This window comes from Rhipicephalus sanguineus, chromosome 7, assembly GCF_013339695.2.
Source record: "Rhipicephalus sanguineus isolate Rsan-2018 chromosome 7, BIME_Rsan_1.4, whole genome shotgun sequence".
NCBI lineage: Eukaryota > Metazoa > Arthropoda > Arachnida > Ixodida > Ixodidae > Rhipicephalus > Rhipicephalus sanguineus.
The window spans coordinates 75,508,829-75,534,007 of record NC_051182.1 but is presented as its reverse complement, the minus strand read 5'-3'; the positions used below and the strand labels follow the sequence as shown (position 1 = coordinate 75,534,007).

Here is a 25,179-nt window from a genome sequence, read left to right as displayed (position 1 = left end):
TTCAGCTACCATGGGAATGATGGGTAGTACACAAATTTGCCTAGTCTTCGTGCTTGCGGCTTCAAACGTACTTGTGGCTTTGTTTATTGCTGTGCTTTGGCGTTTGTTTCGGATAAAAGAATAGACCGTTGTGAACTTCGTGAGGAGATTTCAATTGGTGAGCCTAAAAAAGTTGAAGTGGTGAAGTGGAACTGCTGACTTTTCCTGAACTTTGTTTTGCGACAAAGCGGATGCAGCCGACGCGGAGCCAAACGGAGCCGAAAGAACGAAGTTTAGACAAATTTGTGTACTACCCATCATTCCCATGCTGGCTGAAGCGTCATGCATTGCAGCTCCCATAGACACTAGCGCCAGAGTTCCTTCTAGTAAGTATTGTAGGAAACTCTATGGCCTGCACCACCGCGACGCCATTCTTCTCACTCTCCAGCTTCAGCGATACCCACGTTTACGAATGTGTGAAGAAAAGGTAAGCAAAGCGAATTGTTTATACTGCATTATGCTTGTACAGCTTGTCGTTAGGTCACAGATACGTAATGAAAAGCGTATTTTCAGACGCAATGCTATGCGGTTGAGGCCATTGAGCACAAGCGTTTCAGAGCGTACGACCGCGTCCCTGTCATACACCGAGCAATCCAAACAATCGACATCTTTCAAACCAAGGAATCAGGTTTTATTGTGCAATAACACGTAAAGCATGCCGAAAACAAGTTTTTCGGAAAGAAATACTCGTTAAAACCGCCTCCTGCTAACGACAAATAAACATGCTACAATAACTTGAACGCGTCTCCGATGAAGCCATGCCAAATTACTAGCGCTAACATGGTATTGTACTAGTAATTAGCCAGCGCTTTTTAGTAGAGGAGATAAGCTCGCTTTCAAATCATCAATGCTGCCCAACCTGCTCTCATGAACCTTTTGTGCCCACTGGCTACGCATACTTACCCAGGCGTGTGTGTAAACAAGGAAGGGAACCATAATGGCATTTAACTTACTGAAAACAATGTCACCCTTGGCTAGCGCGCTTGCGTTCTCCATCGTGCAATCCACCGGGATTCGACGCGGCATTCTATCTCTCAATCGCAATGTAATCGTTTGTGAAATTGCTGAAGTGTACATTCCTATAAGCTGAACATAACCATCGCTTTCGGAACGGCAACTCACTGAAAATTCTTAGTTCACGACGGTTACATGCGACGGTTCCGCGCAGTGGCATCAGGTCAGGGAATAAAATGGATTCACAGAAATGTTATCAGACAGATTATTACATTTGCAACAGTTTGCCGATCATGGTGAGTACCGGATAATTTCGTGCGCCTAGAATAATCCCAAGGAAAACCGAATAGTCCTACCATTATCTTCACACGCATAACCTCATAGACCATAGTGTTAACAAAGCGTACAAGCGGGATTAAGCTTGTTGAACGTGATAATAAAGAACCCTGAATCAGACTACCGTTCACAGCCATTCCAGTGGAGCAATTACCCCGACACGACTTCTTCAGACCGTGCAAGAGAGCACGAAGCTGGGAAAACTAACAAAAGCTGATTCAATGCAAGGCTAATGCAGGATGGAAGCCGTCACCAGAATAAACGAGCAGTTTTGAGATGCTGTACTAATCAGAGCAGAGCTAACAATGCCGTGATTGCATCCTTCACATTTTTCTTAATCTTGCGTAGGCGCAAGTAACGGTCACGCCTTCCGGAGAGCAAATATTAGACAGCCACAGCGCCAGGTCTATTTTTGCCACGACATGCATTATATACTGCTGGGGAGAACGGGACATTAGTAAACGTAGAAAATTTCAATCATTAAAATATAGGTAAAGCACGGTGCTAGCACGGGAGCGGTGAAATACGATGTGTCCCGAACATTTCCCCGCCATAAGGGCCGCGTAAGTAGCAGCAAAAAAGAGAAAGAAAACACGCACCGTGACCAAAAAGTCGATCGAATTTCGCCACCCCTCCCCCTTTGTTTTTTTTACCAAGACGCAAGTCTGAACCAGCCCCTGTGGGTTCGTTCAAGTTGGAATACTCACAAGTTGGCCTCCGCGCTTGAATAATCAACGGCGCAGCACACGCATTGAAATCACAGAAGAAATCTAATATTCCGAGTTCCGCGCCCGTCTTCTTTGATTCAATCCACTGAAAGCAGACATAACTTCCAAGCAGGGCCCATAATTCCCTATAAAATAACCACTGCAGGAACCTCCACGTGCGGCCAAAACAAACATAAAAAGGCAGGAACTGAACGTTCAACATGAACCACGCTGCAGCTGCTTGCATACACTTGCAAATACACCTTGCACACAGGAAAAGCGGTCGTGGGCATTGCAACAATTCACAGCACATTTCACACTGTTCTCTCGCGGAAGCAGCACAGAGCAGCGCTACGCTTCTCAGAAGTAGCCACCGTGTTAGTCGTCTTCTTTTCTCTGGCCACACGAGACACAAAAGACAATAGAGAGTTTTAGTACTGCGTACGTATCGTACGTGGCGGCGTTGCGTACATAAGGACGCCACGTTTTGCGCAGTGCGCATGCGCAGGCCGCAACGCGCACGTATCGCGTTACGTACGCGGCCGCTACGTACGCACGCATGCGATGCGTGCGTACGTACGTATGAGGTGGTCGCGCCGCTCTCGAACACGTTCGCGACAGCGCGAGACTTCGTTTCGCAAAATGGCAGCATCAAAGGCGAGCACCGGCCGGCTGTACTTTTCCATCGCCTATGATTTGGCACTTCTGCGCGAAGTAAATGCGCACAACCCATTTCAAGATCCCTCGCGGTGGGAAGGCATTGTGAAGAACATGAACTTTGCTCTGGGAAAAGTGTTTAGTGCGCGCGCCTTGCGCGAAAGGCTGGACCTTCTGTTGGCACAGTTCATCGCAAACGACCGCGCCAGCCTCAGAAAGTGAGTACTCAAGTTTTGATACCTCACGATGTGCTTCGTATGTCGCATGCGTACTTTTAAAGTGAAAGCTTTACCACGGCCGTGGCTTTACTGGCCTAGACGAGCGAGTTTTGCTGTGTATCTCTGCGTTGCGTTGAAGCGAAGAACGGATACCCCGTGACATGCCGCGGGAAACTTAGTTGTGGCGTTGCAATTGTGCGCGAACCTACAACGAACGCGTTCGTCGGCTCCTCTGTGTAAATCTCTTCGAATGCCTTTACTCAGCGTCCGTGGTGAAACGCAAGGAGCGTTGCAGAAGTGTACGCGAGCGCGAGCGTTTGAAGCGTGTATCCACACGACGGACTTCTCCGCGGAAATCTCTTCGACGGACGCGCCGGAGAAAAAAAAACATGGCGGCACTGTCTGAAGCGAGAGCTGCCCGGTTCGAATCTTTAAGCTCTTCGTAGCGCATTGCGTGGGCTGTTAGTCCCAAACTGACGATTGTGTCGGCTTTAGGTTTGGGTCCTCAAGCTTCGCCGGCAACGTATTCATGACAATTTGGTACTGTTTCCGAGCGCCGTACTCGTTTTCTGAGAGCTGTAGGCTTAGCGACTGCCTCTATTGGCAGAACATGAGCTCGGTGATCTGCGATAGCTACCAAATCTCAGAGGTCATAATAATGTGCGAATGCTTGCTTGTTCCTTTTTCCTCTAGATGGCGCGAGCAGTCTGAAAGTCTGTGAAAACACATTTATTGCTAGCAAAAATATTGAAGGTCTTTGTTTCCGTCTATGGCGTAGAGTTTCTGTTAAGTTGAAGATGGAGTTCGAAAGAAAGCGACGATTAGCTGCAATGGCTGTTGCTTTATCAGAATTAGACGATGACGCGTTCTTCTTTCCTGCAAAAAGACCTTGTTGGCAAAAGGAATACATCACTAACAAGCATCTGGGTATGCAACACCAACTGTACCGTGAGCTTTTGGTTAGCGACACCGAAGAATACAGGAGGCTGCTGCGAGTGTCAAGAGAGCAGTTTGTTCAGTTGCTGTCGTGCGTGGGTTCTCGCATAGAACGACAGGACACCGTAATGCGGCTTCGTCGGCTAAATCTAGGAAACAAAACGAAAAAAAAAGAGCAGCGCTTCCTGCCAGACCTATAACCTTACCATTGGCGTTTCGTTTTAAAGCTTTCGCTTGCATAACCGGGCCTAGCCGAGCTTAGCCGCAGCCATTTTTTTACGACCCTTTTACGTGTCTATTTGTACGATTAGGCGGGTTTTCATGTCAAAGGCACTGCCTTCGTGCGAAGCCCGTCGCGGCGATTCGTGTAAAGCACGCGTAGGCAATGCTTGTGCCTCTATCATGTGCTCGCGGAGGCTCCACCATTGGTCAGGCGCTTTGCGCGCGCCGCTTAAAAGGAAGGTTTCCGGGCTCGCGTCTCAGATGCCGCTCCGCTGTTAGATTGAAATCGTTGCCATGTGAAACAGGCCGTCAGACCCCTGATCGAAATGGGCGCCGAATATGTAGGTTACCCTATGTACAGCTGTGCTCTTTGCAGTACAAATGACGCAGAGTTTTATTAAATACACAGAAATAGATGAAGATGTCTACGTATTCGGATCTTCATGTTATTCATGAATCGCATAAATTGAATTCATACTGATCAACTTCTCGACGTTGCCACGGTCTTTTCAAATTTTAACAGCTGACTGTGTTACTTCTAGGTCTGGTACCGAAGAAGAGTACGAGGAAAAAGAAAGGCTGCTACAGGAGATATGCAGCCTCGCAAAAGACTTCGGCTACAAGGTCAAAAGCCGCAAAGCGCAGTCCTCTGTGGGTCAGAGGGTCAGTGCGGCTGTGACCCGCGACAATGCCGCTGCTACGTTGGTGCCAGCGTCGCAAGTCGCCTTCGGTACGTAATGACACAGACAACCGGTAGCTATTTTGAGCAACGGGATGAATACCAAAGGATGGCAAATGCAATTGAGAACGACAGAGTTCATTGAGTTGAAGAAGTTAAGTTCGTAGGCACAATATTCAATCAGCACGCGCAGGACAGGGAGATTATTCGGAGGGGCCTTTCGTCCTGATTTGGACATATAATGTCCAAATGTCCAATGGTGATGCAAATGTCATATGTTCTGGGAAATGTTATTGTGCAGCTTATCTATAACGTCAGTCATTATACATAGCGCTGTGTGAGTGATGGAAAATGTACGTATGCGAAAGGTAAGTACGCACAGGGGTAGCTCCTGTGCACGCTTTTCGCTACTATCTACTGATAGCATGTTTTCGCAGCTTTCATTAAGTACTAAGATCAAATCTAACGTTAGTAAATGATTGCACTTCACATATATGCCCCTGTGAAGTAAATGTTCAATAGGAGCAATGCTTCTGAAACTGTATGATTGAAACACCATCTACTGTATCCCACTGCCCAGAGCCACTCAGCGCAGATGCAAGTTGTGACGACGCATCTCAAAGTGCTGCAGACCTACTGGAGAGAATTGTACAGGGCACCGACATAGCTGCAACACCTGGCCCCTCGGACGAAACCACGACCATTGCTAATAACCCGCGGCAGGAGGCATCAACGAATGCGGACGACAGGCCCGATACTGAAGGAGCTGCCCAAGTTGTGCCTAGTAAGTACATAGCTGCATTTTACAACAAAATTCATTACTTTGCTCATTACTGTGTAATCATTACCATGCAGCGGAAAAAGTGAACACACTTGACTGGTACTCACTCGACCACTGCAGTGACATATAGCTGGGCTCACTGCAACTCACACAAGAAATCCCACTGCGCAGGCAGCCCGTGACTTGACGACAAAAAGATCACTCGTGCACGCTTAGGTCAACAACAGGGAACGGACTCTGTTATTTCTTTACTGGGACTACCTTACAATCATATCAAGTTCAACACATTCATGTTTCAACCACTCTGGCCAATTGACCGCTACTCTGTTTGAAATCGATGGCGCTGAGTGACTAGACTAACGATTTAAGCAACGAACTAGCATTCATATTTCTGTCAGTATCAAAAAGCTTTTGTACACCTAACAAAATTTAGTGTCCATTTTCTTTGTCACTGATGCTCGTTGCCGCCTGGTTTGAAATAAATAATATTGCCAACTAAATGCAAATAAATTTTAATTTTACAGGAAGACGCAGGGCTCAAGCAGCGACGGCTAGTGCGGACTATGAATTCATCGAGAAGAGGTGGAGACACGAGAGGGCCCTGAAAGAGAAGGAGCACGCGCTTGAGATGGAGCGTCTGGCCGTCGAAAAGCTCCGAATCGAGCGAAAGCAACAACGCTCTGAGAAAAGGCACGAGCTGAAACGAGAGAGAACTGAAAGAGAGCTGCAACTGAGAGAGCGGGAAATGGAAATTCGCGAACGCCAGCTGCAAGCACAACTCGACGAAGCGAGCCAAAGAGAGCAACTGTCGAGATTCCACAAGGCTACTCAAGACGCGATACTCAAAACTGTAGAAACGATTTGTGAAAAGTTGGCAAAGTAAAAAGCATGTAAATAACATTCGGCTGGGTTGACAAGAACGCAGACTAAATAATGTAACAGCGCTTGTGGCTGGGCCGGAAATCCAGCCCGCGACCTCAACCTTAATTTTATTATGGAAACATTTCAGTGTTGCTGAGAAGACACTTCGAGATTGTATACCTGAATTATTACAGCAGAAGAACCGACATTTGGGCGAGTTGGATTGCGTTAAACATGATGAGTGGTTTTCAGCGCAAACGGCGAAACACAAAGAAGAACGAGGAACACGAACACCAGCGTTCGTGTTCCTCCTCCTTCTCTGTGTTTCGTCGTTTGCGCCGAAAACCATTCATCATGTTTAACTGAATTATTACAGTTGTACATTTTTGCAATAATCTGCCTTAAATGTGCACCATGTGCAATACGTCTTTTTTTTCCTGTGTCAGAAATGGCGACACACAGGTTTCTGCCTGATGGCCACACATGTCACCAAACTTTTGACTCTACTATTCACTGGCAAGCAGACCTCGTCATTTTCGCATCACATTTGTTTTTAAATTGTTCGTGAAATTAGAGCTTCATAAGATGAAAGCCAGCTGCTTACTTCTTTCTCTTGAGTGTTTATTAAGTTTGTTTTTTTGTTTCATGTCAACAATTTATGCTTGACAATAAAGGAAGAGAAACATTTCTTTTATGAGTACACATGGTTTATTGCAGCGTTACAGTTATGTGCAAGGCCACGCTTGGCCTGGATTTTGAAACGTTCTTGTGGTGGTGGTCTCGTACCGTTACACAAAATAGTTAATTGAGGTTTATATAGGTCACATTGCACTGCACTTAATGACTGGCAGGGCTCAAGTAATCTTGCAGGCAAGGTGGCTGCACATCAAAATATGTGGAGACTTGGTTACCATACATACAAGCATGGCAGTTGGTCAGGATAACAGCAACTCTGTACATGCGTGGTACGGCCTGTAGTAGTATCTTTTGGTTTTTTTTAAAGTCCACAAATGCAAATTCTGAGATAATCTTTCCGAATCCCCACTCAACGGCCTGTCTGACCGCACTCATGGATGAATTGAACGCTTGCTGGGTGGCTGTCAATGCTGCTCCTCCGTAGGGCTTCATAAGCAGTGGGCGGAGAGGATAGGCTGGGTCGCCGTATATAACGAATTCCTTGTCCAGTGTCAATGCTTCCAGCTTTTCATACAACTGGCTGTCCCGAAGAATGCCTGAAAAGAATGAGTTCCATATAATTAATCATTCTTCAACGCATTCAACTGCAAGAACAACGAGTACCCGCATACTTTGTATGATTGTCATAAAATGACTGTATCTGTGTATGTGGAACTGAATGACGAACGGTCCGAGCAGGTTTCCTTGAACGTCATGTATAACGTTCTGACGGAACATAACTCACCAGCATCATGCCTTCGTCCCGGGTATGGTCCATCCAGCTGGCAGATGAGCCCATTTGGACACATCAAAGACTGGTATTTGAGCACATGTAGCCTCCTGTGCACGGAAAAGTAGAGGCGCTGGTCTTGCGAGGGTCGGCATATGGGGCGCGCTGTACCGTCGATAAACGCCCAGCAGTTGCTCAGAGGAGCACCTTTACGATGAACAGCCTGGGGCAAACAAATATCAACATGAGAACGCGCACTAATGTGTTCAACCTCGAAGGGATAAACAAAGAAAATATAACTTACCTCGCTCATAGCTTCCAAGTCCGAATGTTTGAGCCACGGGTGAATGGTCATATTGCTCAGGAGGCAACCGAAGTTCTTTTCGATGTGGTAGAGTACTTTGTTCGATACGCTCGACACCACAGAATAGTGACGTCCAAAGTATTCTTGCAGGTCACACAGCCTGTTTGGATAGGCAAGCCTCCGGAGACATATGCATAGGGCTTCTGTGGCCGTTACCCTCACTCCTTGGGCACTAGTGATGTACCGCGGCATCTTCAGGGCACGCACGAGCACTGGAAAGTCAGCTTTTTCGAATCGAAACTGTCGTCGAAAACAGTGGCTCGACATTGAGTCCAGGTTCAGTAGGCCACCTCGCGATGCATACACCCGACGCCGCGGCGGTTCTTTCTCCCGCAGCATGAGTGCCTCTATGTCCTCCCAACTCAGGTACGCCAGGCAGTAGGGGTCCCAAAGAATACTTGACCTCACCATTGTCGAGGAGAGATCGCTGCACCTACCGCACGGCAGGTGAGAAAGCGCGAAAGTTTGGCGCGCGCGCGTTCACCGTCCGTTTTAAGTGGCTACGGCTACGGTAGCGTACTACAGCGGCTAAAAATATGGCCATAATCCAGCTAGCACACTTGGATTGGCTCAGCTTGGCCGTCAACAACACGTACTTCTATATTGATCTACCAGATGGCGCAACACGATTCACGTTCGTTACGTACGCGGGTACTACGGCGTACTAAAAGCCCATTTGTGGCAAACGACGCCACGTAACGCAAGGCGCCTGTGTGATGCGTACGTAGCACCATTCCGCAGTACTAAAACTCTCTAATGCCGCGCACCACGCTTACAAACAGCTCACGCAACCACACAGCTGAGGTGGGCTTGCCGTCACTCAGCCGACTGCAAACCCAGCAGTTCCCAACGGTCACGACGTATGTTGTCATTGGCCGCAGGAGCGTGCGACTTGGTGGCGTGACACGTAACAGCCAATACAGTGGGATCGTGACCTCCTCCTCTTATTTCCTTCTCTGTGCTGAGTAGGCAAACAAACAGACTGGGTGGAGAGGGGCTTGTGAAACCTCTAAATTTTTGAAAGTGGCGACGTTCTTCTCTCACCCTGGGGAATACAAACCGAGTCAGTGTGCATGCTCGCTCTCTCCTCGATTCTCCTTTCGCAGTGGCTGCGTGCGCTGCGCACGGCAGGCTTTTTTTTTTGGCTTCTGCGGACGGGCGACAGCGTTCTATGGTGGTGCGCAATTTTTTTTCTTCTTTTGGGTCATATGTGCGCCCTATTGGTGCAGAAAACTCTAATAAATGCTGAGGACAGCCCCCAGAATGCTGAACGTAATGTTCCTAAGCAGGTTTGTTCCGTCTTAAAGTCGTACGAAAGGAGCATATTTATGTAAATTAACTGAGTCACATATGCCATCAAAATGCCGCAGGCTCACCTCCACTGAAGCTGGCCGTGGCATCATGAGACAACTCCACTGGACTCCACCGTTGAATGAGAACAAGCGACGTCAACTTTCTCTCAACGTGCATCATGAAACGCCTACCGAGAAACATGCACGCCGAATTTCACGTCAACCACCGGAAACATCGAGTCAAGAATCTACAGCGCAGCTATGACCAAGCAGCATGAGTCTTTTATTTGGACGACGACGCCTACGCCGTTAAACAATGCTGTGCCCTAGCTGTCGTGGAAAATCAGGGCAGCATTGTTTTTAAGAACAATGCTCATAGAGTTTCTGTTGTTGGTGTTGATTTCTTTCCTGCTTGTTTGATTGTCCCCGTTGATTGTTACGTCAAGAGTCTTTTCATTATGATAAATTTTGCAAAATCGTCGTTTATGTTTACTCATATGTCCAAATGTTCTTGATGACAATGAATCCGACGGCGCACAGTTGCGCTGCATAATCCTTGCTTCTGTTTTCCGTCACCTGGTTCAGTTATATGCTTGCGGATATTGCGCACTTTTGTACAGCATGCACAATGCGAGAGTGCTATAATATTTTGTACACAGCAATAATATTTTTCAATAAACTCATGGTAATTCAGTTTCTATGAATATGTACCATTATGTATGAATTCCTGAAAGTGCCTATAGTGAGCTAACGCATTAGTTCGAAAACATCTGTTTAGCTGACATGTACTATTTATTAGGTACTATTTGAATAAACACGGTCCTTTAATAAAATGTGCCTCTTTTTATTTATTTTTTAAGGGAAGAACTGTCAAATGGTACACCCTATTTGTGATAGGCGGGCCTGCAGCCTATATCACTTCCAAAAATGCTGCTACGAATGCACTTTCACGAATCAAAAAGAAGAAAACACCTAAAATTTGCGCAAGAGACGCGCAAACACATTGAAACATTGAAACCGAAACTGAAACCATCGCGGCACAACAGCACGGCCGGAAAAAGGAATTTGGTGCACGATTCATGCCGGCCGCTACGAGCGCTAGCAGTCATGTGGGCCGCATGGCTCAATGAGAGTGTCCGCTCTTTACGTTTACTAGGTTACTCTATGGCGAAGCTCCTTATAGCGGCACCCGTTCGTCCCTCGTAGCGTATGTAACCAGTCTTACGCTTTGACCTGCAAGGTGGTGCCGGTGGGAGATTTTTCCTGTGCGTTGTTGAACAATAAAAAATTCGCAGCGTTAGCTAAAAGCCGACTTCTTTTGTCTCTCATTCCAATTAGCAGCCATTCTTTACCTCCAAGGTAGTGCCTGGTGAGATTTCTCCTGTGCGTGATTAAACAATAAAAATTTTGTTCAAAACGCCGTTGATTGATGAAATAAACCAACAAAAGACGCCAGATGTTTTGTAAAAGCAAAACGAAAGAACGCCAGATGTTTCTAAAGCAAAACGAAAAGACGCCAGCTGCTTAACGAAAGACGCCAGATGTTTTCTAAGCAATGGTTTTCTAAACAATGAAAATTCACAGCGTACATGTAAAATTAAAGTGCGCTGCAAGTCGTCATAACTCATCGAACCTTTAGTATAAGCGCGCCCGATCTCACGTCGGTGATGATGTACTGGGCAGAATTCACGGAAGATTCACGGTTTACCGATGAACCTCCGCAGCTTCGCCCACTCATCATCATTCACTCCGTGAATATGCTGTGATTTTCTTCTTTTTTTGCATTTCGCGTGTATTGTGTGCATGTATCACGCAGTGATAATTTGTTTATATTAAACTCGTGAAGCTCATAGTGCATGGATCCTTTTGTTTAAGCGCTTCCCACGAAACACGAAATCTCTTTAAAACGTTTTATAGAGGTTCTGTGTTTCATGGGTTATCCCTTCTGAAGTCTCGCCCCCTCACTATGCTTCACGAACAAATGAAGAGGGGGGAGCCGGAGAGGTGGGGCTTGACAATGTACGAAACGGATGTACTTACTGATTGTGTCCACCGATATTATCTATATAGACATCTATATGTTTTCCTTTTTTTTCTTCGGAGATGCGCATGTTTTCTTTATGTCCGAGTGACTATGTGTGGTCTTTTGGCTACTGATTTTTTCATTTCTACATTTTTTATTGTTTATTTTTTTTACTTGCTCTACCTGCACGGAGGACGATGCTATAAAAGCGCATCGAAGCCTCGTAAATTTTGCCTTGATATCAAAACGTTGACAAATAAACTCTTTTGAGAAGCGTATATCCTTCTCCTATTTGTCGTATGGCAACCGATGGCAGCCTGAGTGTGTATGTATATATATATATATATATATATATATATATATATATATATATATATATATATATATATATATATATATACACACACATATATATATATATATATATATATATATATATATATATATATATATGTGTGTATATATATATATATATATATATACACACATATATATATATATATATATATATATATATATATATATATATATATATATATATTGCCACGAAGCGCTACCGAAGATGAAGAGGGAGACGTGATGAAAGAGGACGACGTTCCCTGATTCCGCGTGGACTTGGCTCCATATGTATGCCTGGCTTTGTCCTCTGTATATACCGTGTAAATATAACCTTCAACGCCTTTTCTCCCCGTAACATTTTGGTGGAGAGTGCGGGGTATTCCCAGCTTCAACATTCACGACGCTTCTCCGCAGCGGACGCTCCTTGGCTGCCTCTGCGATGCCTGCTCACGACGAGAATGAGGATGAATCGGAAACCTCAACGACCGGGCCTCGACCAACCACGCCGCAACCAACAGCGCGGCAACCAGCCGCTACTAACCGCACCGTCGTCCTGACACAACCTCGCGACCCAGGCACATTTTCTGGCACGGACAACACTGACGTCGAGGATTGGCTTCAGCTCTACGAACGGGTGAGCGCACTGTACAACTGGGACCCGACGCTCATGCTGGCCAATATTCTATTTTACCTTGATGGCACGGCGAAAGTTTGGTTCTGCAACCACGAGCAAGAGATCGCGATTTGGGACGTGTGCAAACAAAAACTCACTGAGCTGTTCGGCAAGCCCATTGGGCGCCGTCGCGCTGCACAGAAAGAACTCGCGTGCCGACTTCAGACCTGCACAGAGTCCTACATCACGTACATTCAAGATGTACTCGCGCTCTGCCGCAAAGTTGACGACAGGATGGCCGAGGCTGAAAAGGTCGCGCATATCCTCAAAGGCATCGCGGATGATGCGTTCACTCTCCTGGTTTTCCGCAACTCGTCGACAGTGGACGACGTCATTAATGAATGCCGACGCTTTGAAGAAGCGAAAAGTTGTCGGATTACGCCCCATTTTTCACGTCTTCCCAACACGGCTGCAACGTCTACTTGCGAGGACATCCGTCCACCACCTGCTCCTGCTGCAGCTGAGAATATTGTACGCCTCGTCCGTCGCGAAATTGAAGCTGCATATCCGGTCCCTGCGCAAGCTCGTGCCCCTGACGATTCACACACGATTTCCCTCATCCAAACCGTTGTACGCCAGGAGCTCGCCAACGCAGGAATCCAGACGCTCTGCCCAGTGAACAGACCCGACTACCGTCCACCCGCCCCAATTGATCTGCCCCGAAACTCGTACGCCCGTCCTCGTTACCGGAACTCGGCGGAATGGCGAACCTCCGATGACAGGCCCATCTGCTTCTGCTGCGGACGCGTCGGCCATATTTCTCGCCACTGTCGCAGTTCCTGGAACTCACAGCCTTGGCCGGCCGATTCCAACACCCGACGTTCACCTGGTAGTTCCCGCCTGCCTGCGCCCCTTGAATACGACGCCGCTACACCCTCATCGCCCGCAAGACCACACCGCTCCCCTTCGCCGTCCAGTCGCCCGTCCCGCTCTCCTCTGCGTCGTCGCTCACCTTCCCCCTTCTACTCCCGCCGCTCCTCGGAAAACTAACGGGCGCAGCTCCTGGAGGTGATCCTGCCTTGACGACCCGACCCGAAATTCCTCTGCTTACACTACCTGGACACAACAACCTGCTCAAAGTAGATGTCGACGGCGCACCTGTTATAGCACTCATCGACACTGGCGCACACGTATCGATTATGAACTCGAACCTCCATGCTCGCCTAAAGAAGGTGCTCACTCCTGCTCCGATCGCTGTGGTCCGTGTAGCCGATGGTGCAAATCCCGTTGTCACTGGGATGTGTACTGCACGCGTCACTGTTGCTGGGCGCCATACTTCTGTTTTGTTCTACGTATTGGAGCAATGCCCGCATGAACTTATCTTAGGACTTGATTTTCTGTCTTCCCATTCAGCTCTTATTGACTGTGCCACGGGTGTCGTCCAACTCGCCTTACCCTATGCCGTTGAGCCTTCTGATCCTGCGCCGAGCAAGCTGTGCTCTGCCGATTTCGTTCGCGTCCCCTCTCTGGCCGTTACGTACATTGACGTCTCTCCCGATCCACCCGTGGCCGACGGAGATTACGTCGTGTCACCCAACGCTACCGTCCTCTGCTCGCAAAATGTCACGTTCCCGCACACCGTCATCCGTATTCACGCCAATGCCGCATGTCTCCCTATCGTCAATTTTGGACTATGCCCTCAGGTGCTGCCCCAGGGTATCTCCCTTGCAACGCTTGCCCCGGCCTGCGACTACCACATTTCCGCTTTAACAGGGGATACACAATTGCCGACCAGTCCTGATTTGGATCCAACTTCATCAGAAAGCATGACGAAAATGATCGCCTCTGACCTCCCGGCCGAACATGCGAACGCCCTTCGTGCCCTTCTCGCGTCGTACCAGGACATCTTTGACCTCAATGACCGGCCACTGGGCCAGACAACTGTTGTGAAGCATCGAATCAACACCGGCGATGCTAACCCGATCCACCGACGACCCTATCGTGTTTCCCATACTGAGCGCCAAGTCATACAGAAAGAAGTCGACAAGATGCTTGCCCGGGACATCATCGAACCTTCTTCAAGCCCCTGGGCTTCCCCTGTCGTGCTCGTCAGGAAGAAAGACAACAGGGCGCTTCTGTGTCGATTACCGAAATCTCAACAAGGTAACAAAAAAAGACATGTAACCCTTACCGCGGATAGATGACGCCCTTGACTGTCTCAGTGGTGCGAAGTATTTCTCTTCGATTGACCTTCGTTCCGGGTACTGGCAGATTGCAGTTGACGACATGGACCGTGAAAAGACAGCATTTGTTACGCCTGATGGCCTTTATCACTTTAAAGTGATGCCGTTCGGGTTATGCAATGCCCCAGCTACCTTTGAACGAATGATGGACGCTCTCCTTCACGGTTTTAAGTGGTCAATCTGCTTATGTTACCTCGATGACGTCATTGTCTTTTCCCCGACTTTTCAGACACACCTCGAGCGTCTCTCGACAATTCTTTCTGTGTTCCGCAAGGGAGGACTTCAGCTCAACTCGTCGAAATGCCACTTCGGCCGCCGGCAACTTACTGTCCTCGGACACCTTGTCGATTCTTCTGGTGTTCGTCCCGATCCAGAAAAAGTTCGCGCAGTCAAGGATTTCCCTGTGCCGACCTGTGCGAACGATGTTCGCAGCTTTGTAGGCCTCTGTTCCTACTTTCGAAGATTTGTGCGCAATTTCGCTGACATTGCGCGCCCTCTCACGGACCTACTCAAAAAGGATGTGGCTTTTGCATGGGGTGCTGAACAAGCCAGCGCCTTCACAGAACTGACCATGCGCCTCACGTCGCCACCGATTCTCGGCCACTTTGATATGTCCGCTCCAACAGAAGTGCGTACCGACGCCAGCGGCCATGGCATTGGTGCTGTTCTGGCTCAACAACAGCATGGTAGCGACCGTGTCATTGCATACGCTAGCCGTCTTTTGTCACCCGCGAAGCGCAATTATTCGATCACCGAGCGCGAATGCCTCGCGCTCGTCTGGGCGGTGGGCAAATTTCGCCCATATTTGTATGGACGGCCGTTCACCGTTGTCACCGACCACCACGCCTTATGCTGGCTCTCATCGTTAAAGGATCCTACTGGACGGCTGGGTCGGTGGGCCTTACGGCTGCAAGAATATTCATTCACCGTTGTCTATAAGACTGGCCGCCAACATGAGGACGCAGATTGCTTGTCGCGTCATCCAGTAGACCCGCCAGATCCTCCTGAGAGCGGCGATTCTACATTCGTGTTGGCACTTTCAGCGTTCGCCAATATCGGAGACGAGCAACGACGTGATCCTCACTTGAGAGACATCATTAGCCGGCTGAGTGGCCCCGCAACTCCTCCATCTCTCCGTCTGTTTGTGCTCCAAGATGACATCTTATATCGTCACAACATGCATCCTGACGGACCTGACCTGCTGCTGGTTATACCCACACATATGCGTCAGACTGTACTCGCACAGTTGCATGACATTCCAACCGCTGGTCATCTGGGCGTCTCAAGGACCTATGACCGTGTTCGACGTCGCTTCTTTTGGCCCGGTATTTACCGCTCCGTTCGCCATTACGTTGCTTCGTGCAAGCCTTGTGAGCACCGCAAAACACCAGCCACCCTTCCAGCAGGGCGCCTTCAACCCATCGAGATAGCAACCGAACCATTTTACAGGGTTGGTCTTGACCTCCTCGGCCCTTTTCCTCTATCCATCAGTGGAAACAAGTGGATAGCTGTTGCCACAGATTACAGCACTCGGTATGCGATCACACGGGCTATCCCTACCAGTTGCGCAACCGACGTCGCTGACTTTCTCCGCAAAGACGTCATCCTTCGTCACGGCGCTCCTCGACAGCTCATTACAGACCGGGGTCGATACTTTCTCTCCAAGGTAGTCCACCACATCTTGCACTCTTGCGCTACAAAACACAAGTTCACCACTGCGTATCACCCTCTGACCAACGGCCTAACTGAGCGGCTGAACAGAACTATAACAGGCATGCTCGCCATGTATGTTTCTCCAGATCATCGTGACTGGGACGCAGCTCTGGCGTTCGTAACGTTTGCCTACAACACGTCTCGGCATGATTCCGCAGGTTTCTCTCCATTTTTTTTCCTCTACGGACGAGAACCCACGCTGCCCATCGACACGCTCCTTCCTCCCGTTCTTGATCCGACATCAGAGTACGCTCGTGATGCCATCGCTAGAGCTGCAGAGGCACGCGAGGTTGCCCGCCTTCGTCTTAGCACTTCGCAGGAAAAACAACGACGCATCTACGACGCCCGCCACCACGATATCCACTTCAATCCTGGTGACATGGTCCTTCTTTGGACGCCGTCACGGCGAGTTGGCCTGTGCGAGAAGCTGACTTCTCCATACTCTGGTCCGTACCGTGTCGTGCGCCAAGTCACCGACGTCACGTACGAAGTCAAACCTCTGGACACTACCATAGCGCGACCCCCTGAAATTGTTCACGTCACTCGACTCAAGCGGTATCACTCGGATCAATCAAGCACCGGGTCGGTGCCTTCGCCGCCGGGGGTGATGCCACGAAGCGCTACCGAAGATGAAGAGGGAGACGTGATGAAAGAGGACGACGTTCCCTGATTCCGCGTGGACTTGGCTCCATATTGTATGCCTGGCTTTGTCCTCTGTATATACCGTGTAAATATAACCTTCAACGCCTTTTCTCCCCGTAACAATATATATATATATATATATATATATATATATATATATATATATATATATATATATATATATATATATATATATATATATATATATATATATATACCCTATTGCAAAAACCAGCGCCGTTCCAGTACCCCCAGCGTGATACCAGTACGTTTTTTGGCGCTGGACCGCACTGGGAACACTGGCATACGCTCGAATTCACTGGGACGTCGGTGAAAGCACTGGGAAAGAGCTGGGTCGCACTGGTAGAGCCACTGGCTTTGCCGCTGTGACGCTGGCGCTCACTGGGAAGCGCTGGAGACGCTAGAATTCTCACTGGCGTGCGCTGGCACATACTGGAGCCCGCCCTGTTCTGCCAGTGCCGAGCGCTGCTTTCAGTATCGTGCGCGGCGCAATGCTTTGGTATCGTTGAATATCGAATGTCTGATTCTATGGTACCGATAGATGCTATCCTAACGGGTCCCAAACATGTGTCACAAATTCTAGCTTTTCAGAGAAAGACGATGATGCGCACTATTTTCATATTATACGTGATATGATATATGTGAAATCACGGTCACTTTTATTGTTTCCCTGTCGAATGTGGAGGAAAATATGTTAATAACCCAAAGTAGCCAACACTAATAATTTTGCTTTCTACCACGCTTTTTTCTACCACGCTTTTTCTACCACGTCGTTAATTTTTGCGGAGCACGAGCAGTGAATACACATTTTGTGCATGCCGCTCATATATTTCAGTTTTGCATTCGTGATGTGTTGCGGTAATGACTTCATATTTTAATGTTTATAAGTCTGGAGGCATTGGTCTGAACATACAGAGCAAATTGTTACATCGCCGTGCAATTGGCAAGAAGTAAATGAGCTCTGGCTTCGCGATCCCTCCGAATGGAGGCCAGAAAAACAGCCGTCGTTGGATGTCGCCACACCGGAAACGCATCTCGGGCAATTCTCGCACTTCCACTTACTTCAGCTATACTAACAATTAAAAAGGTTCCGAGGCCAAAATGCAGAAACTTCAACCATCGCAACTCATCTGCGCCGAGATCGGTCCTACCCAGTGCGACTCCCAGCGAGCGTTAGGCCTAGTGTACCGGTTGAGTCCGTCTACATGCCACCGGCGCTTCTTCGTTTAAGTACACGCAATTCCGACGTGTAAAATTTACTGTAAAGTATAGTCTGGACATCCGTTAACCTAAATTAACCATTTTTTCTTTAGTACGGTGACCGAACAAGGAGCGGTGGCCATCGCTGCGACGCGCTTTCAGCAACGAACGCAGGCTCACCGAAGGCAGCCGGCCGCACTCGGCGGTACTTCTCTGACTCATACGTGAGAACGCATGCGTGTCAACTGGTACGCGTTAGTAAACTAACACACCGGCATCTTTTTTCAACGAATTGTATTTGTTTTTGCTGAGCGGTTTTATAGTTGTAGGTATCGATAGAACTGCAAATCAGAATACAGCCACGCCCGCCCCCAGTAATATTGTCGCTCGCGCGAGAAATACTCAGTATGAAGTCATGCAGGCGCGTGTTTTTCGAACGCGTCATCATAAAGCTGCTGTACATGTTCATCATCAGCAAGGGCGAGAAACGGCTGTTAAAAATCGGCAGTAACAGCCGTCAAACTGTACGCTGGTACTCGATCCATTTGATATTTTTCGGAGTTAAAACGGGAATTCCTAAAGAAACCTAGCGCTCTTCCCATTTTGGGCATTTCATTCGTTGCCGGCCACCCTCTGTTTGTGTCTAATAAAGAAGCAAGCGTGATCTGGAGAGGAAGACCGCGTCTTCCTTGAATATGCGACACGGAAATATGAAACGAAGCGCTGTCTTACTGGATTGACTAGCCCTTTTACAGCGTTGTTGAAGTGTTTCAGCGTGGCGCAGTGGTAGAGTACTCGCTTGGAGATTGAGAAGTTCGAATCCTCGTGGTGTTTTTTTTTTTTTCATACGGCTTTTTTTTATTGCACTAATGCTTCCTATATGGCTTTCTTTAGGAATATATTTATGTAGGGCACGTAAGCACCGCCGTTTTTACGCTGCAGAGCCGTTTTGCGCTTGAGTACCCAGCGCCTCCCAGTAAAACGCCTCTCCAGCGGCCCAGTATCCAGCGCGACGCTGGGCCCATAATCAGGCATGTCACTGGACGCTGGTACCCAGTGGCGCTGGGTTTTGCAATAGGATATATACAGACACACACATATATATATATATATATATATATATATATATATATATATATATATATATATATATATATATATATATATATATATATATATATATATATATATATATATATATATATATATATATATATATATATATATATATATATATATATATGTATATGGTAGAGGGGGGGCTCTTCCAGTAAAAAGGGGCCCCCTGCTGTAATGCCGACTGGGGCGACGCAGGTATGTAATAAATAAATAATAAATTAATTAAAAACTTGAACATTCAAAGTCTTAAGATGTAATGGCAGTGCCAGTGCAAGTTGTCGAGGCGAGAAACAATTCCACGTAAAGCTTTTAGTCAACTCCAATTTAGCCGCGTACATCTCCTTGGCGTGAAAGTAACGGTAACGCATGCAATGACCCCCACAGTTAAACGCCACGTGTGCTACACGCTTTTATTTCGTTGAAAGAAGACGGCAAATGAAGCCTTGGCGTTTAGCTCAAACACGATGACAAGCACAGCGACTAGAGACGTATTAACGGCAACCCAAGAGTCGAAATTCACGAAGGCAATCTCAGACCACTTCGCCATACTTCCCTTTGAGTCACAGTTGCCATAGTTACAGCAGACAGTGAAGAAAACTGGCGGCGAAAGTTTCGCAAAAAAAAAATTACAAACGACCTTGTTGAATGCGATTAATATCCGTGTTTCGTTCTTTGAAACCGTAAAATAACGATTCCTTTATTTTAAGCTTTATGTTAAATCTGGCATTCTTTGTTTTAATACCAAAAAAGGTGCTGCTTAGACACATCACCTTTGAGATGCACATTACTTCTTCGTATAGACTCCGAGATGACCGTGGCGGGGGATGCGATTTAAATAACAGCTATATTGTTATGCTGATGCTGAACTCCGTGCCTTCACAGTTTATTTTATCTAACTTTGCTTTCTTTATTTCAGTATCAGTGCAGTATTGCAAAATAAGGTTTATATGCGTGAAAATTATTGCCATTGTTTAGGAACTACTTCGTTTGTAGCGCGGAGGCATGCAAAATATGAGCAATGCGGCCTCGTGGGCGGAGCTTATATTTATTCTTAGGCTGTCACCGACTATAGTAAGAGAGCTGTCATCATATATTTTTTGTTCATTATATTCTTTTTCCGAATGTATATATTCCGCTGCGGCGAAATAAAAAAATTGTTGTTGTCAGTCTGCGCTTGGTCCTGTTCCTTCTTTGTCCCGTTGTAGCGCTGTTTACCCGTAGTTCAAAACGATGAGTGCTGAGACAAGCAGCCGGGAAGGAGGAGCGAGCTGGGCGTTAAAGGAAAAAGGTGCTCGGCGAAGTGGAGAGGAAGGATAGAAATCAATAAAACCAATCAACATTTCTTTGTGAGGCCGGATTCGAACCCGCGTACCCATGGTTCAAAGGTGACCTACGTAATCAATCGGCTACCTAGGCACTGTAGTATAAGTATTTAGGGAACCTTATGATTGCGTTGCTATGGGCGAGAGAACGAAAAAAAAGACAGAAAAAGAGCAAGAAAACGAGAAAGAAAGAAATACAGAAAGAACGAGGGAGAAACAGACAGATGGAAAGAGATACAAAGAAATAGAGGAAGACGGAGAGAAACAACTGATATAAAGACAGAACGAAATAGAGAGAGAGGCTGAACTTGGCTTCCCTTAGCTTCACTGACTCTCTATATGCTTATGTGGCTATCTTTAAATTAGTACTGACACCAATATTAAATTTTTTTAGATTGTTGCTTTAAATAAAAATACTGGTGTCGAGTAACCTAAAACGAGCATTGTGGTGCCTGTTAATGCATCGAATATATTTTATATACCGCTACCTTAAAAATACAATTTCGGTTTCAATATCGAGGCGGTGGCTTCTCAGTGACGTTTCATAGCAGTGTGACGTCATGGAGATACAGAAACTCGCGACGTACTAGCGGCAAATCCGTCATCTGCTCGTGGTGCGCGTAAACAACGATGAGTGAATTGTCGTCCAGGACCCTGACAGTGATTTCTGCGATTTAGGTTGCATGCAGGACGCAGAGCTAGCAAACTCGGTGGAATTGTGTTGACTCGTCAGGATAATGTTCATTGCAGTGGAGCTGGCTTGCAGATGCTCAGCCACGAAAAGTTCAAAGTCAAATTAAAATATTTTATACGTGTTCTTCGAGTCAAGTGTGCGGAGAGCGTTGGCACTGCATAACAAGAAAACGAAAAATGTCCCTTTTGCGATGTCTCGAAATGGTGTCAGTACTCCTTTAACTTAGGCTTGGCTGGTAGGCTAAGGAAGGTCATCCAGCTCGGGCATTTCTTCAGATTTGGCACTACCAGTTCCAAGCTGCCCTAATTCCTATTTCTAGGCATTAGGGCAGCTCAATCGCAAATTATTGGGCATTGCGTTTATCCTGGATGCACGTCTTGGATGCACTACTGTCAACGGAACTATCTTATGGTTTTTTCTTTGCCTTTTGATGGCGTTCGATTCGCTGACGTATTTCCGTGACGGAAATACGTCATGAAAACCTTCGCCGAGCCCTGCATAAAACACTTTCGTGTTTTATGCCGGGGTCCGCGATATAAAGATAGATATAAAGATAGAATGAACTAGAGAGAGAGGCTGAACTTGGCTTTCCTTAGCTTCACTGCCTATGTATATGCATATGTGCCTTTATGTAGGCTTATGTGCCTGTCTTTGCCTTAGGCTTGGCTGGTAGGCTAAGGAAGGTCGTCCAGCTCTTCCGATTTGGCACGACCAGTGCCAAGCTGCCCTAATTCCTAGAAATATGAATTAGGGCAGCTCACTCATGAATTATTAGGCAATATGTTTAACCCTGATGCACGTCTTCGACATTGTCTTTAACGACGGCGTGATACTGAAGTGTAATGGCTATTCAGACAGAGAGTAGCTGGTCGACGAGTATAAAAGCAATAAATACTGACTATGACTTATTGAGAAGCGCTGTGCGTCGTACTATAGTGCACATATGTTCTTATTGAGGAAATGACTAAGTGGACAGATGGCGCCGCTGCCTCTGCCTGCAGCTCGCGACAGTACGTACACGCTCAATAAATTCACATGTTTCTGTAGATGCACTTTATAATACCCCTGTGCTTCTGACATCTACGTACATAACGTGAACATGCGGAAGCAGACTGTCTTCGCACACCTGAGAACGCGCTGCTGCCAATGCAGACACGTGCAGCTCGCGGTAAGAATAACCAACATTGTTTAACAGCAGACGCTTAGAGAAAACGAATACGTAAGTTTCGCCACCTGAAGATAGTTGTCACGCTGACATCTGCAAAATTTTCGGACAGCGAAACATCCGCAGTGTATGGTGGAGAACTCAAAAGCACACACGTCTGTCATTTTTCTAGCGGCGCGACGCACGAGAAAGCCAAGTCGGATGCGAAGGTGTCTACGGTTGTCTTTGCGAGGTAATGACGCGGGGAAAACTATTTACTGACGTAGTGTATGCGGAAACACACAGCGATGGAACAACAACAGAAGTTGCAAACTCCACAGACTGTATGCAAACGCTATGTAAATATATAAGCCTGTGGCAACCTAATTAGGCATGCGATGGCTCTTAGTGTAGTAGTTATAGTGCCTGCTGCGGGGCTTGTGGTCATGTCTTTGATTGCTGTGCGGTGTCAAATGTGTATGTTGATGTTCTATTTCCGTGTGAATAAATTTTGACCAAAATTCCTAAATATTTGACCTCAAATCATAAATTAGCTTTGCCGAGGCTATTCTGCTATCTATTCTGGGAGCCGCCTACGGAGCCGCATAACGAATTGACTTGGAGCGGCCGTAATTTGAACGGATTGCCTGCCCAATGGCGTGGATTCTAGAGGGGATTCGGTTAACAGTGTACTGAAACACTCCCTGCGCTCCCAAAAAGCACACATGCTTACACATCTCTCCGTCAGACAGTGGTAAGAATCTGTTTCACGGTACATATTTTAGTTGCGAGAAGTCTGCGTGTTTTGTTTGTGCGAATACGTGGGTGTGAGCGCATGGGAATGTACCATTTTTAGCGGTCGATTATTTGAAACCGAAACAGTTTCAGTGAATAGGTTTTCTACACCGGAGGAGTGTCTTCACTCTACCGCACGAGTATCACTCTATTCCATGAGGAGGCTTTGCATTACTCCCAATCAAGAGATTGTTATTTCACCTTGGAAAAAGGAGTGCTATGTGGGACAAGCGACAACTCCCTCAAAGTCTTTTCGGGCACTCCTTTAGTTTTCAAGGTGTATGTCAACAGATATGTGACTACTTCCAGTTATAGCTGACTTAGTAAATCTCATGATAGGGCACCTTTTACTCGAGTTGCCTCTTCACATCTGTTGTCCACAGTGCCACGTGCGCAAGCACTAACGAGAGTCGACGACACGGCGATGCCGCCCTTTGGTTCACAGAAAACATTCAGACATGCACATCAGGTTATTTTACAGCTAAGGCACACAAACACATCGTTTGGAACTCGCAACACGAATACGACCGTACATGAGCGGACTGAACCATAGGAAATGTTTAAAACGTAGCAGCCGGTGTCACGTGATGTTGATTTTAACGTCACGGAGACATTGTGGCAGAGGGCTCCATGGTATGTCCTCGAAGACAATAGCGACGGCACAGCACTTATGGACATGCGGTTTCCGAAGCGTATTGCGGCGTAGCATATTTTAGGCTTGGCCTCCCCCTCCACGACTCACTTGGGAGCATACGCGTGCGCAGTGTTCTACATTACGAGAGGACGAGTCTTACCGCAAAGCCGCCCCCCCCCCTTTCTACACCCACCTTTTGGTTAGTTGAGTACGATAGCATACAAGCTGCACGATGGTTGCAAAAATCAAAACGAAGCAATGACGTGCTTCTCATAACGGCCTGGTATTGATTCTCGGCTTTTCTGGGGTAAATGTGAGAAGTAAACAGTTTGAAGGCAAGATCCCGGGTAGTCGGCCGCCATTATCATAAAAAGGTGCGTGGCCGTAACCCTGCACATTAAAAATGACGTGAATTGTCCGAAAGAGTAAAATTATCGGGAGAAGTCGCGGCCGCCGTTCGATAAACAAGGGGGAAAGGGTGGCCGCAACGCCTGCCACTCCCCCCAGCCCCCCGTGCGCACGGCAACGCTTGGGAGCATATAACACATTTTTCGGCCACAGCTCGTGTATACATTATAACTGCTTTGCATTCATTCATTCATTCAATTATTAATTGCTTGAGAGTGCTCGTCTTGGTTGAACTTGCGGCGCTTGCTCGGTGAAGAATTTGTAGAAGACGTTTGAACGGCGCTACTCCAGGCATTTTTTAGTAGTATTATTGAGGCCATTGCAGTAGTTCGATTAGACGATGAAATGGAAACTTGATTAGTTTATTGATGTAACTCTTTCCAGTGTATGCTATCAGTAATGTTATTTGGAAAGGCAGCAGAATTCTGCACACAACCAGATCGAGCACCGTGGCTCTTCAGGTAGATGTAGGCTAGGTGCGCCGTTGTATTCCTGGCTCCATCGACAGTCCGATGTTCTGAAGCAAAGTAGTCGTCAGCTTCTTTTACTACACAGGTGTACAAATGGTGAGGCATAGCCGACTTATTAAAAACTAAAAAGGTAGCGGCTCGAACGAGAAATTTCGCATAAGTGAAAAGGATTTATGCCTCATCCAACGCGAAAATTGACCGTTGGCGTACAGGGCATCGGGGACAACACGTGCGTTCCATGAAATAGGAAGTCATCATCACGTGATGACGTCACAGATTAACAACATTTCAGGCATCAGGTGAGGCATAAGGTCTCTTCGATTTGGCTGCACCGGTGGCACCAGTTCA

The 25,179-nt window shown here is 47.1% G+C and overlaps 2 protein-coding genes across 2 annotated transcripts; one reads left to right on the top strand and one right to left on the bottom strand.

The window, feature by feature from the left end:
- Positions 1-5,263: 5,263 nt before the first annotated feature.
- Positions 5,264-6,627, top strand: LOC119398779 (chromatin assembly factor 1 subunit A). Its single transcript, XM_037665596.2, has 2 exons — positions 5,264-5,532; positions 6,054-6,627. The coding sequence occupies exons 1-2, from the start codon at positions 5,292-5,294 to the stop codon at positions 6,410-6,412; spliced, it is 600 nt and encodes a 199-aa protein (XP_037521524.2). The 5' UTR covers positions 5,264-5,291; the 3' UTR covers positions 6,413-6,627.
- A 474-nt stretch (positions 6,628-7,101) lies between these two features.
- LOC119398778 (uncharacterized) lies at positions 7,102-8,633 on the bottom strand. Its single transcript, XM_049417748.1, has 3 exons — positions 8,100-8,633; positions 7,811-8,018; positions 7,102-7,622 (listed from the first exon to the last, which is right to left on the bottom strand). The coding sequence occupies exons 1-3, from the start codon at positions 8,568-8,570 to the stop codon at positions 7,228-7,230; spliced, it is 1,074 nt and encodes a 357-aa protein (XP_049273705.1). The 5' UTR covers positions 8,571-8,633; the 3' UTR covers positions 7,102-7,227.
- Positions 8,634-25,179: the final 16,546 nt, after the last annotated feature.

What these genes read in the sequence shown, in the direction of transcription:
- LOC119398779 (XM_037665596.2), top strand. Translation starts at nt 5,292, where the DNA reads ATGATTGAAACACCATCTACTGTATCCCACTGCCCAGAGCCACTCAGC. An exon ending in AGCTGCCCAAGTTGTGCCTA is followed by an intron (nt 5,533 to 6,053) that starts GTAAGTACATAG and finishes TTAATTTTACAG; the next exon opens with GAAGACGCAGGGCTCAAGCA.
- LOC119398778 (XM_049417748.1), bottom strand. Translation starts at nt 8,570, where the DNA reads ATGGTGAGGTCAAGTATTCTTTGGGACCCCTACTGCCTGGCGTACCTG. An exon ending in ACTTGGAAGCTATGAGCGAG is followed by an intron (nt 8,019 to 8,099) that starts GTAAGTTATATT and finishes TGTTTGCCCCAG; the next exon opens with GCTGTTCATCGTAAAGGTGC. An exon ending in GGGACGAAGGCATGATGCTG is followed by an intron (nt 7,623 to 7,810) that starts GTGAGTTATGTT and finishes CATTCTTTTCAG; the next exon opens with GCATTCTTCGGGACAGCCAG.